We start from the raw sequence: 13,127 nt of genomic DNA, 5'->3' as shown, positions 1-13,127 counted from the left end.
CTCGGGAGTAAACAACTCCATATTTGGCTTAGTCCTAGGATCTGGCTTGCTTCCGTGAACCTGGACCTATCCTCAGTGCCCACGTGGCAGGCTGGGGTTGGCCACCCAGGCATGGACGGGCTTTCCCCAGGGTCAGAAGATTGTTCAAGGTTCCTGAGTAAACTGCTGAAAGAAGAGCTCGGTGTTGCGTCTTCCTTGCTGGTTGAGGCAGTTGTGACACACATTGACTGGGTCCCCACATCCACCTGTGAAATCCCCACTGTACAGACGAGGTGACTACAGCTGAAGGAGCCCAAAGGGCTTCCCCAGCATCACACAGCCAGTCCTGGCCTGGTCCTACACAGGTGTCCCTTCCTAATGTTACCCTCCTCAGGTGGATCCCCACAGTAGAGCTGCTTTCCCGGTGGGGGCTTAGGTTCACCCTAAGAGAGGAATTTATAATTCCCAGCCTGTGAAGGAATGAGAGGAGCAGGAACTTGAAATCAGCAAACTTGCTAAGCTGTAAGAAGGGAGTGTGGTACTGTGGGGCCTGCCTCCCTGTTTTTACAAGCATCAAAGGAGATATGCATGAGGTGAAGTGCTTAACACGTTAGTTACTGTGGTCTTCAGCATGTGGCTGATAAAGAGGCTCCGGGGCCGCCTCAGCCTTTCAGGACTGTTGATGAAGCTGCTTGGAGAGTCTGGCAGCTCAGGGCCTGGAGCTCAGCTGTATTTCAGCAAAGTGGACGTGAGGAGTCCTGGGGGTTCATTTCTCAGGCAACACAGAGGAATGAGGTAATACCAGTGTTTTCTTAAAGCTTCCAGATTAAACAAAGATGGGAGGTGGGTCCAAACAGCCTTTTAATTTTGCTGAATTGCCTTAAAGCCCACAGAGAAAGGTTCTCTGAGCCCAAGTCCACATTCAGTCACATAGGGGTCATTTCTGTTGCAAAGCTCCTCTGTCTTATCACATTATCGTTCTGTTTGCTGATGAATGCAGAGTGCTTATAAAAAGCACTCCTCCATTAAAGTCGTCCAGCACACACGAAGAAGCAGTTAAGTGTTACAGAACCAATTTCTTTTTTCAATATTTCCAGGAAAGGGGAACATAAATTCTGCTGAAGCCATTTAAAGCCATAAACCTTTAAAATGTCTGCAGTGTGTTCTACCGACTGAAGTTTTCCAGCTGATGCAGGCCACGGTGCACCATGATAATGCAGCCTCTCTGTGGCGCCAGGGAAATGGTACTTCTGAACAGTTTCCAACTGACATTGCTCAGGAAAAGGTTCTTTTTCCTTCATGGCATTGATTTCTTAAGTAAATCATTTGACTCTGGAGTCAAGAGAAAATGGATTTTTTGAAATTAGTTTTTTGAAGTTAGTTAGCTTTTTGAAGTTAGTTCTTGCAAGGGGATCTTTTTATTTTTAGACACATCAAAAGTACACTCTGGGGCTGGGGATGTAGCTCAGTGAGGAGAGTGTCTGTCCAGCATGCACAAAGGTCTGGGCTTCAACCCCAGTGCCCACATAAACCAGGCATTGCGGAGGCACATCCTTGTAATCCTGGCATGTGGGAGAGGCAAGAGGAAAAAATTCAAGGTCATTCTCCACTACATAGAGAGTTTGAAACCAGTCTGGCTTACTGAGACTTTGTGTCGGAATTTAAGAAATGTTTTTAAGTACATCTTATTTCCTTTTCTCTAAGCACTACATCACAAGGGTTTGCAGTTTGTCCTATTCCAAAATCGGTCTTCAAAGCCCGCATCTTAGTCCTTCCTATGCATTGTCTCTGTCAGTTAAGAAACCATCCACTGCTCACACCATCATGCAGCAAAAATGCCTTGGTCTCCCACACAATCCATGGGGAAGCTCTCCTGATGTCTGCCTTCTGCTCATAGCCCTACTCCAGCTCACAAGTTCCAATTTTGAGAATGCCAACGTGTCAGCTGAACGTGGGAGGAAACCTTCGCTCCAGCCTTATTCCTTTTTGAGTTTAAATGTCCTTTGTGGCTGTCAAGTAAAGGGACCTACCACCAAGCCTGACGATCTGACTTTAAATTCCTGGGACCCATAAGGTAGAGAGAACCAATGCCTGTAAATAACTCCTCCAACTTTCACACATGTGCATGCACCTACCTACCTACATACACACACACACATATACACACATATACACACACATATACACACACACATACACACACACACACATACACACATACATACATACACACATACATACACACATACATACACACACACATACACACACACACATACATACACACACACACATACATACACACACATACATACACACATACATACACACACATACATACACACACATACATACACACATACACACATACATACATACACACACATACATACATACACATATACACACATACATACACACACATACATACACACACATACATACACACACATACATACACACACATATACATACATACACACATACACACATACACACACACATACATACATACACACACATACACACACACACACACACACACACACACACACACACACGTCCTTTCCTCTAGGTAAGTCTTTATAAACACCATGGACTAGATTAGGCCCTGGGATTCTCTGTCCCACCTTGCCCTGAATTCTTCCTCCATTATACTGTTAACAATTGAGGCTACTTTTGCATTTGTGTAATTATATGCTTAGCATCTGTCCCTTTGGCCAAAGTGTAACCCATCAAAGGATGAGGCATTTCTCTTTGCCCATGGCCATGAGCACAGAATGAGGCCTTAAAGAAAAATGAACCACAGAGGCACAGGACTTACTGCACAACTTGTTCTGGAACACTGAGGTCAAAGACTCGATCTGGCTGAAATTGGCCACCAGGAAGACATGGTCCTTGTGGGGCTCACTCCCAATGGCCTTTAGCGTGTTCAGGTCCACCTGACCCACACCAATAGCAAAGATCAGGATGCCTGTGTCCCGGGCCTTTGCTGCCACCTCAGCCACTGAGTCCTGAGGTCTCCCATCAGTCACAATCATGATGATCCGTGGCACATTCTCCCGCAAGGGCCGGGCCCCCTCTACTTCTGAGAAAGCGATGTTGAGAGCATACTGTATGGCCAGCCCTGTCATGGTGCCTGTGGACAGATGCCTCATCCTCTTGACAGCCCTCTCCACCTCAGACTTCCTCTTAAAGGTCTTCAGGGAGAACTCATTCTTGACTGTGCTGCCATACTGGAGCAGACCGACTCGGGTAACATCAGGACCAATATCCAAGAACTGCAGGATATCCAGAATGAACTCCTTGACCTCTGCATAGTCATGGGTATTGACACTTCGGGAGCTGTCAATGATGAACACCAGATCCGCCCGCTTATTCTCACAGGAGCTCTCTGGAGAAAGAGCAGAGGTCACAAGTAATCAGATGGGAAGTGTTCATATTTTCTTTTCTGTGTCTGTAATAAAACATTGGCCCAAAAGCAACATGGGAATATTTGGCTTATGGGTTATAGTTCAACATCAAGGAAAGCCAAGGAAGAGACTGGAGAAATGCTACCTATTGGCTTGCATCCCCTGGCTTTCTCAGCTACTTTTGTGGGACTGCTCACAGTGGGCTAGGCCTTCCTACATCATCAGCTTTCTAATGTCCCCACAGACATGTCCACAGGCCAATCTGATGGAGACAATTCCTAAATTGAGTTTCTCTCTTCCCAGGTATGTGTAAGTTTGTGCCAAGCTGACCAAAAATGGTGATAAGAGGTAAGAACCCAGTGAAGATTGACTCCTGTGGAAAATCTTAGGACTTAGGGTCACCTTTAGAACCTCCAAAATTCAGCTTTATTTTTACCAGGAAAGTTGTTGGGCATATCTGTGTGTACTGGATGATCATCCCTTAGCTATACACAGAATTTCTTTTTGTAAGATAAATCTACAAAGTCACCAAGACAGCTTCAGTCAAACCCTTTTATCAGAGTCAAAATTATTTTCCTATCTGTGGCTTGGTTCATAAGTTTGACAGGACACTGCAAAGACTGGAAAATATTTAAGAGGGTCCAATATCAAACGACCTGCAATCTGTTCTGGAGACTGAGCTAAGAGGGCAGTAAAAGACTAAGACATGTTAAACTGAGTTTCTGCCACAGGCTAAGAGAACAGGTCTGGAGAGTTGGCTCAGTAGTGAAGAGCACTGGCTGTTCTTACACAAGACCTGGGTTTAATTCCCATCACCCACACAGTGGCTAATAACTGTTTGTAATTCTAATTCCAGGGGGGGATTTGACACACTCTTCTGGCTTCCAAGGGCCAATGTATGTACACAGTACACAGGCATACCTGCAGTCAAAATACCCACAAAAAATTAAGACATCTTTTTTTTCCAAAGATAAGGTGGGGAGAGGAAATGTACTGGGGTATCAAGGGCTGAGGACACATGAAACAGGAGCTGCCTTGTGAAAACAGAATGTTTGGCTTGAAAGGATACATGGAGAGGGGCTCATGACCAAAGCCCTCACCAGGGTGGATGTGGCAGGTAACAGAAGAGGCACCTTTAGAACACAGAGAATACTAGGAACGACTGGGTGGGGTTAGTTGAAAATATTCTGAAACCAACTCTAAAAGACTTTTCAATTCAGACTCAGAAATCCATACACAGGTCACAGATGGCATGGTATCTTAGCATTTTATGTAATATCTCTTGTATGAAAGTTGCATGATTACAATCAACTGAATCAGAATTTGGAGGTGCAGCTTGGTGGTAGAGCATGTGCCTAGCATGTATGAGAGCCTGAGTTAAAACCTCAGCATGGGAAAAAAAAAGTCGGTTGAGCTTGAGTCTGGCAGAGGTTCCACCCATTCCACTGTTGTGGATGTAAGTGACAACCTGTTACTGTTTGGATGTGGTCAAGAACATTCCTCTAAGTGTCCAGATTTCATCCCTGTTGTGAAGCATGAGAATAGAAGCTTGATGTAGCTCCAGGGTCCAGAGGTCAGACCTTTGCTAGGAATTAGGATTGAACATGCCCTTGGAGCAGCCCCTCCGTGACTGAGCTCTGGTGTCTTTTTAATAAGAGAGCCAGAGGCCAGAAGACACACGATCTACACATACACTTCCTTATCATAAATGCCATGTGCCTCCTTGGGTGTCTAACAGCAAAAAGTCTTTTTGACTCACAGAGCTCTGAGTCAAAATAACTCACTGTATTTTCATTTTGCACATGTGCATATGTTTGGGGTTGTATATGTATGTGTGTGAGTGTGGAAGCCAGAGGTAGGCCCTTCCTATTGCTCTCTACATTACTTATTGAGACAGGTCTCTCACTGAACCAATTGGACAGACTGTTTATCAGTTGGCTAGACTGGCTGGCCAGCCAACTTCAGGGATCCACTGGTCTGCCTTGCCACTAGGGTTATAGACATGTGTAGCCATGCCCAGGTTTTTATATGGGTGCTATGAACCCAAACAGGTTTTCATGTGTCTGCAGCAAGACTTTCACCAACAGAGCCATATCCCTAGCCACAAACTCTTTATAAAGTCACAAGCTAGAGCTGTTTGCCTAGCGCAGAAGAAAATACACTGACACACTGCCTTTAGGCAGCATAACCCTCCGCTTCCCCTCTCTTGTCCTTGCTGGACTTTGCAGCTCAAGCCGGATTTGAAAGGGATTAGAAAAAGGATCCCAAGTGCTTGCCCTAAATCCCACCACAGCTGCAAGAATGGGAGTAAAGCCAGAACTGGGACAGTGAAGCCAGTCATAAAAATGGAAGTGGGAAGGCCTGGGAAGTGGTCCTGTCCAGGCCAGCTCACCAGGTGGTGACTTGTCACACAGAGCTGGCATACACACCTCCTCATTGCAGCCATATGATTCCAACAGTCTTCGAAGAAGGGGTGCCCCCAAGGCCAGTAGCTGGCAGGAAGCCACATATAACACATCCTCATATAACATCTGAACCTAGTACTAGGAGCCAGGTGCATATAAGGTGAGCTTCTTCAAACAGAGGTCCCACAAACTGCCTTTAGGACCCAGAAATAAGAACAACAGAAACCTAACATCTGCAAGATATTCTAAACTCTTTTTAGAGTGATTTCATCAGTGACCTAATTTTATTGTCAGAACAACTATTGAGAAGACTGTTAAAATTGTACCCATTGCACAGATGAGAAAATAGGGGGTGCTGAAGAGTTTGTGAGTCTTTCATAATCCAGAAAAAGAGAACACCAATACCAACCTCTCAGGGCAGTTGTAAACAAGGAGCCAACAGGTAATAGCTGCATATGCAAGCATTGTAGACCCTCCTCTCCCCACCCTCCTCCCTTAGCTCCCACAGTCAGCTCAAGGCTGGGCAAGAGCAGAGCTAGAGCGTATAACAATTTAGTTGGCACTAGACATAGGCGCCTGCATACACACCCAGAGAGGGCAGGGGACTATACAGCAGGTAAGCCCTGAGACCCAAAGGCTGTCTGCCTGAGAGGCAGCTGAGCTCCTCCTCTTTACAAAGGGGCTGTGATCTAGCATTTGGCCCTAGGCTGGAGTAGACACTATCAGGATGGCCCAGGACAGCCCCCCCCCCCCCCCCCCCAAAGCCATACTTGCCTACCCATTCTAAGTAAGTCCGAACTTATTTCTGGGATAATGGTCCCATGGTCTCTACCTGCTGAGGAGGTTGTAGAGTCAGGCTTTGGCCTCACCACAGAGATTCAAAGGAAGGAGATTCCACAGAGGGCTGCATCTCCAAAAGTTCTCTTCTCCTAGAGACATTTGGTAGCAAGGGCTTTTGTTCAAACTGAGATTTTTATTGTGAGTTTTACTCATGGCATAAACACCCCACCGAGTATCACAATTTGAAGAAAATCCTGGAAGGTCCATGTGTGCTAAACTGGAATAGTTCCCATCAAAACAAATGGGTAGTTTCCATAATGCTTGGGACATTTAACAATACCACAATGGTCCAAACTGTGGTTAGAGATTCCAAGAGAGTTGTAGCTCTGAGCTGAAATAATTTTCTAGCAGCCTGCCCTTAAGGACTCAAACCAGTTCAGTGTGTCCCTAGAAGGCTTTCAGTGGTTCTCAGTCTGGAGTATGCACCCCAGTTCTCTATAGGAAATCTTAAAAGCTGAGGTTGGTGAGCTACATCCATAGAGCTAGTGAGTTTGGAGAGGCATATGAAAACTTGCCTTTCTAACAAGTCGAATGGTGACAGTGATGTTACTGGTCCAGAGATCATGTCTGGGAATGACCAATCTCTGGAAATAAAAAGAATTCTGGGAAGTCCTGACTTCACTGCCTCATTGTGAGTTCCACAAGGTGGGACTCTGAAGCTCTATGGCTGGAAATACAGTGAGTAACCCATCAACATCTGGAGAATTAGGGGGAAAAGGTGGCTTCAGGGGAAGGGACTGATTCAAGGCAGTCAGGGCAAGGAAAAGTGACAGCCTCAAAAGCAGAAAGTTCTAGAACAGGTGTGGGTCCTGTTTTAGTTCCTACATCTTTGTCAATATATGCAGCATCACCACGGTTGAACGTTCAGGTCATGGGCTTTCACACTAATAAAATACAAGCCAAGGGACCCCACATAGAGCCAAGACTCCACTTTACAGAAGGGGAAACTGAGGCTTGTAGAATTGGTCCTTCCTCTGAGGGCTGTCATGCTCACTACAGTCAGGCTGGAATAATAATAATGGTACCTTTCCTAACATTTCAAGCTCCCTTAAAACACCCTCAAAACAGCTAACACGACAATATAAGCTTTGCAAATGTTTGAGAACATGGAAATACTTTCTGTGAAAAACCTGTATCTTCTCCACAACAGTCAACTGAGAGAAGTTTCCAGAAACAGGGACGCTTTTCTGAGTGATCCTCTTTGTTAACTGCTGGTGCTGAGGAAGGGTCCTCCTTCTCTTTGGCATGGGGAAAGACACACAGTGATCTTCCTCTTAGCCCCTCATGACAGGACATTCATCCGCACTTGGATAAGGTTGTGTGAGCACATAATAAAATGTCATCCCTCTCGCCATAAAGCGATGGTCTGGACTCTGTCAACAGCACTTCCAATCCTGTCATCTTGATTCAAAGTCCTGGCACTGAGAAAAGTCTCTTGCCCTTTCAGAGCAGAATCTGAGCCAGGAGGATTTTAAGAACATGTCTACCCCGCAGGATGACAGTGTGCAATCTCACAACTATTTCCTCTCCTTGGCCTGCCGCTTCGTCACCAGGCTGACTCTGGCTAAGGTCAACCACAGCATGGTAAATATTTGGTGCTGCCTGCCCAGAATGGGGAGGGATGTGAGTCTCTATAAGAGTAAAGTGATTTCATCTGGAGGGGCCTCTGAAATTCTCAGGGCAACCCCAGTTAAGTTCTATGATCTCAGTACAAGTTCAAGCTCTGTCGCCTTCTGCCCAGACAGTCCTGAGCATCTCTGTAAGTTCTTTGACCCTCAGTCTCTTATGAATATGTGCATATGATTGTGCATGCGTGTGTGTGTGTGTGTGTGTGTGTGTGTGTGTGTGTGTGCGTGCGCGCGCACACATGTACCTGCTCGTGTGTGTGGGAGCCAGAGGACAACCTTGGCTGTCATTCCTCAGCACCTCCTACCTTCCTGGTTGTCCGTGCTGTGCTCTGTTCTGAGACAGGGTCTCCCAGCAGGGAAGCTAGACTTGCTGGCCAGTGAGCCCCATGATCTACCTGTCCCTGCTACCCTAGCTCTGGATGAAAAGTGTGTGACACCATGCCCACCTTGTTTTTTTTTAAAGGTTCTAAGGATGGACTCAGGTCTTCATGCTCACGTGACAAGCAATCTCCCCGGCCTAATCCTCAGGCTTCTGCAAAATGAGTAAGAAAACCTCAAAGCAACTGAGAGGGATATCACAGTAAGCTGTAGACCACACTGAGCTGTCCGGCCCTGTTTGCAGTGTTTCACTTGTGCCTATTTAGTCCCTAGTCACCTGACTGACTGACTAGGTCATTTCTGTTTTCACTTTACAGATGAGGACATGGCTCCAGACAGTCCAGAACCTGCTCATAGTCTCCTTCCTGCCTAGGAAGTAGAGAAGTTGGATCTGGACTCTCTGACTGTGAGAGTGAATGGTAAAGACTCACACTCTACCCACCAAGCTGTGCTCAGTCCATCCTTTTCACCTTCCATTCCCAGAATCCTCGAGGTACACCAGGACTGCACCTGCTCTCTGGGGTCAGTTCTTTCCTCTCCTGGAATGAGGGCCTGAGCACCAAGGCCCACACTTGCCTGTAACCTGTTCAGTGCTTTCCCCTGGGTAAATCAATTTCTCTCTCTCTCTCTCTCTCTCTCTCTCTCTCTCTCTCTCTCTCTCTCTCTCTCTCTCTGTGTGTGTGTGTGTGTGTGTGTGTTTAATTAGCAAAATGCTGAAAACAAATACTTGCCTTCCAGAATAGCAGGAGCCCAGGCCTTTAGGCTGCTGGTCATTTACATCTGCTTTCACTTGACAAGGCAGGTGTGAGATCTCAGGAGACTGAAGGATGAGAAGTGAGGTAGAAAGACCAATCACTGGTCTTGCAGTGACTGTGGGGACTGGGGGGAATGTAGCTGGGACAAAAGAGTGGGTCTTAGACCTGAGGCTTCATATCAGTTCCCAGAAAAATCCCACAAGCAGATGGTTTGTGGGCACTGATGGAACTGAAAGTGTAGTGATACAAGTGAAAAACTGATGGTTTCTGGGGCTCTGACCAAACTAGAAACTCGAGTGTGATTTTAAGACAGAGCTCATGATGTGTGAGACCAGTGAGCATTTGGGTGTTTCATGGTGGCCACCTTGAGCTTTCTGACACGGGGAAGTCAGGCAAAAGCTGGATGTAACAGAGTTACTGCATGGATTAGGAGGGGACAGAGGTGGCAATGAGTCAGTGGTCAAAAGTGGGAAAGCAAGCAACAGGGCGAGTGAAGGGTGAAGGGGTGGCAATGTCGGCAAGATCAATGGATGGAAAGTCCAGATAAGACCTCCAAATTGCTGAGTTCAAGCCTAGGAGTGAGCCGAGACTGGGAGTGCAGTCCCTTTAAGCAAGGGCGGAGATAACAGATGCTAATAGCTGAGCTTAGGATAGCCGAGCCTTGGGAGAGGGATGCATATGGACATTGAGCTCATCGGTACCATGGCAAGAGTAACACTGGAGCTAGGCACAGTGAGCTAAGTGTGATGCTGGAGACCAGGACAGTGAGCTACAACTGCTCTAGTCTAACTAACCAGAGGGGCTTTGGATTACCTAAGGGCAGTGAAACAACACCAGACACAATGGAAAAATGTGACTAGGACTTTACAGAGAAACAGGAAAAGATGAACTCACAAAGATTTTCTATGGAACACGGAAGAGATGAGAAGGGGGTGGCTGGAGTGAAGACCACCATGCAGGCAATGCTGCAATGCTCTCCCATGCTACACGCCATATGTGTTTCTGTCTCGTGTGCCTTGAGACTGTGATTGACTTACAGATGATTGAAAGGGTATTTCAGAAATCATTTGAATCATCTTTGACTCTTGTTCCCAGTGTCACTTAACCTGTATCACCCGTGTATTTAGGCACTTTAGTAGAGTGCCGCGGACCCTGGCCAGCCCTGGAAGACCTATAATCAACTCTCGTTTCTCCAACTCCCTTGTTAGTCAGGGGCCAGCTGCTGCATTACCTCACAGCAGAGACTGCACAAAGCCAATGAGCAATGGCTTTCTCTGAACCAGATGCTTCCATTTACATCTTCCAAATGTACCCTTGGGAATAGTCCCTGACTGTGGTGCCTTAGGACAACAGTCTCAGTGGCTGGGTCCAGGACATCTTTTGGACTCATTGACAGACCCTTTCCTCCTCAGTAATGCTTCCTGAATACTTCTCCAAATTCAGGGGAGAAACAGCTCTGTGGTCTCTCTAGGCACAGTGTGGGGAGGAACCATGAATAAATGAAGTAACAGAGTCAAGATCACGAGGTATTTCTAGAATAATGAGTCACAACTAACACAATAAAACCTAATTGAAGTTAGTGCCACATACTTTACACAGGGTTTACAATTCAACTTATGAACACCAGGGAGAGAGACTTCCAGATCACAGCTGGTCACAGGTTAAAATCAGGACCAGAACAGCAGGCAAATCATCTCAGCCAGTGCATCCCAGCCTCTAGTCACAGGACCAGAACAGCAGGCAAATCTCAGCCAGTGCATCCCAGCCTCTAGTCACAGCTCCAGCTCCTGGATTTAACATCGAATTTTAACTGCAGGATTCCCATCAACAGCAATTAGACTCCCCCAACCTTAACTGTCTTTCAGTGGCTCTCCTGACACAAGGGACCTCAGTCCTCTCTCACATCAGAACTTCCCGTGAACAAGTATCTGGGACACGTCATTGATCTTAGTCACAATTGGTCTGGCAGCTGTGAAGTGCTCAGGGCAATTAAATCTCAGGGAGCTATTTACCAAAGCCACTATCCCAAGGTCACTGACAAGGTCACTGATGTCTGCACCATTCCAAGGCCACTGATGTCTGCACCATCCCAAGGTCACTGATGTCTGCACCATCCCAAGGTCACTGACATTTGCAGGAGGCTGAACACAGGGGTTTTAGTATCCCCAAGTATTCTACCACTCCCTGCCCTCAGTCTTCTACCCTATGATGTCTGGCTGCCTATCTGTGGTTCTCTGCATACCATTCCCTCAGCTACAGATACCCTCAGGCCTGGGGTGTCTTATTTTGAACACCTTTCCCTCCAGCTGAACACCTTTTCCGCCATGTTTCATGCATGAAGCTATGAAGTCACATGCATTTCTTCTATGAATCCTGGGACTCAGCAAAGTGCCAAGTACCTGGAGGCTCTTATCTGAATCTTTGCTTATTCCCTTGGGTGTGTGCATGGAGGTGTAAAGAGTGTAAAGGAAGCAAAAAGAGAAGTTTAGGTAACCCTCTACGAGCTTGGGTGAATGGAGAAGCTGATCTGGAGACACAATGAGGGACAGCCATAGCAGGGCTCCACAGTGGCCTGATGACATCACAAACACTTGGCAATGTATTTAAAATGCTGAGTCCTGAGCTTAATGAGTCAGATTCTTTCCAGATGAGGAATATGCACTTGTTCCAGGTGGTTCTTGGGCACAAGCCTGAGAACTCTGTCTGTCTCTAGGGACGCGTGGGCTTGAGAGGCTGTCTGCCAGGAGCCTAGAAGAAGGGGTGGCAGAGCACTCCAGGGCTGTGTCCCAGCAACCTCTCCTCACAAGGAGTGGTCTTAGGAACATGGCGACCCCTGGGCTCCCTCGTGTCTCCTGGTGCAAATACTGTTCCATTGCTGCCTCCTGTCCATGACAGCCATGCCAGTTTTCAGTTAGACTCAGACAATAGAGAAGGTAGACCCATTACTACAGAGGGAGGAGTTGGAGAAGGCGGAGGAAAGGGAAGAAGAGAAGGGCAGAAGGTTCCGTAGCAAGTCCATGGACATGGGGCTGATGGGAGGTGGTGGAAAGGAATTAACAACCCATCAGCCTGACTTGTGTTTCCAGCCACTGTTCCACAGCGGGTAACCTAGCAACAGGAAAATGTCCCACAGACGCGGCACCTTACCCTCCTGGTTACCAGACAACACACTAACGTGCACCTTAGACCGTAACCAGGAGATTTTGTGCAAGTCAAGACCCAACTTCACAGCTGCTGTGTTTCCCAGGGTGCAAAAACTACTGCAGTGGTGGCAGCTGAGCAGTGATACTTACTGTGCAGTACCATCCCTTAAACACGATGCTCGCTGGCCAGAAGCCCAACAGACAGACAGTACCCTGACGTCACAGCTGGACTGCATTCATCCACATTTCATGAGAACTCAGATGAGTGCATAGAGTGGTGAACTGAAGGAGGGCGCCAGGCACTGTGGGGATGTTGGCATTCTAAGACACAGACCCTGACCTTGGGAGACTCACAGCGCTCACTGAAGCAAGTAAGCGGACAGGCGACTTCACAGCAAGGTGGGACGAGGTGAGCTATATATCATTCAAGCCACATAGTGTGTACTTCACCACCAGAGCCTCACTCTCATCACAAACAACAGTCCATAGAGGTCTGACATCTGCCTGAAAGATTCGGGTAGTATTTCATGAACCCAACACAAACACACAGCACACACAATCTCTCCTGGCCTACCATGGAGAATGA

The 13,127-nt window shown here is 46.9% G+C and overlaps 1 protein-coding gene across 1 annotated transcript in view; it reads right to left on the bottom strand.

Annotated features, from left to right (window-relative positions):
• Nucleotides 1-13,127, bottom strand: part of LOC118596928 (matrilin-2-like) — a 70,965-nt gene that overhangs the window by 20,741 nt on the left and 37,097 nt on the right. The window contains exon 3 of the mRNA XM_036208011.1: nt 2,804-3,373. Coding sequence (XP_036063904.1) covers nt 2,804-3,373 — 570 coding nt within the window. The remainder of the gene's footprint in view (nt 1-2,803; nt 3,374-13,127) is intronic.

This window comes from Onychomys torridus, chromosome 16, assembly GCF_903995425.1.
Source record: "Onychomys torridus chromosome 16, mOncTor1.1, whole genome shotgun sequence".
NCBI classification, from domain to species: Eukaryota; Metazoa; Chordata; class Mammalia; order Rodentia; family Cricetidae; genus Onychomys; species Onychomys torridus.
Note: the sequence above shows the minus strand (reverse complement) of the source record. Positions and strands in the feature narration are given on the sequence as shown.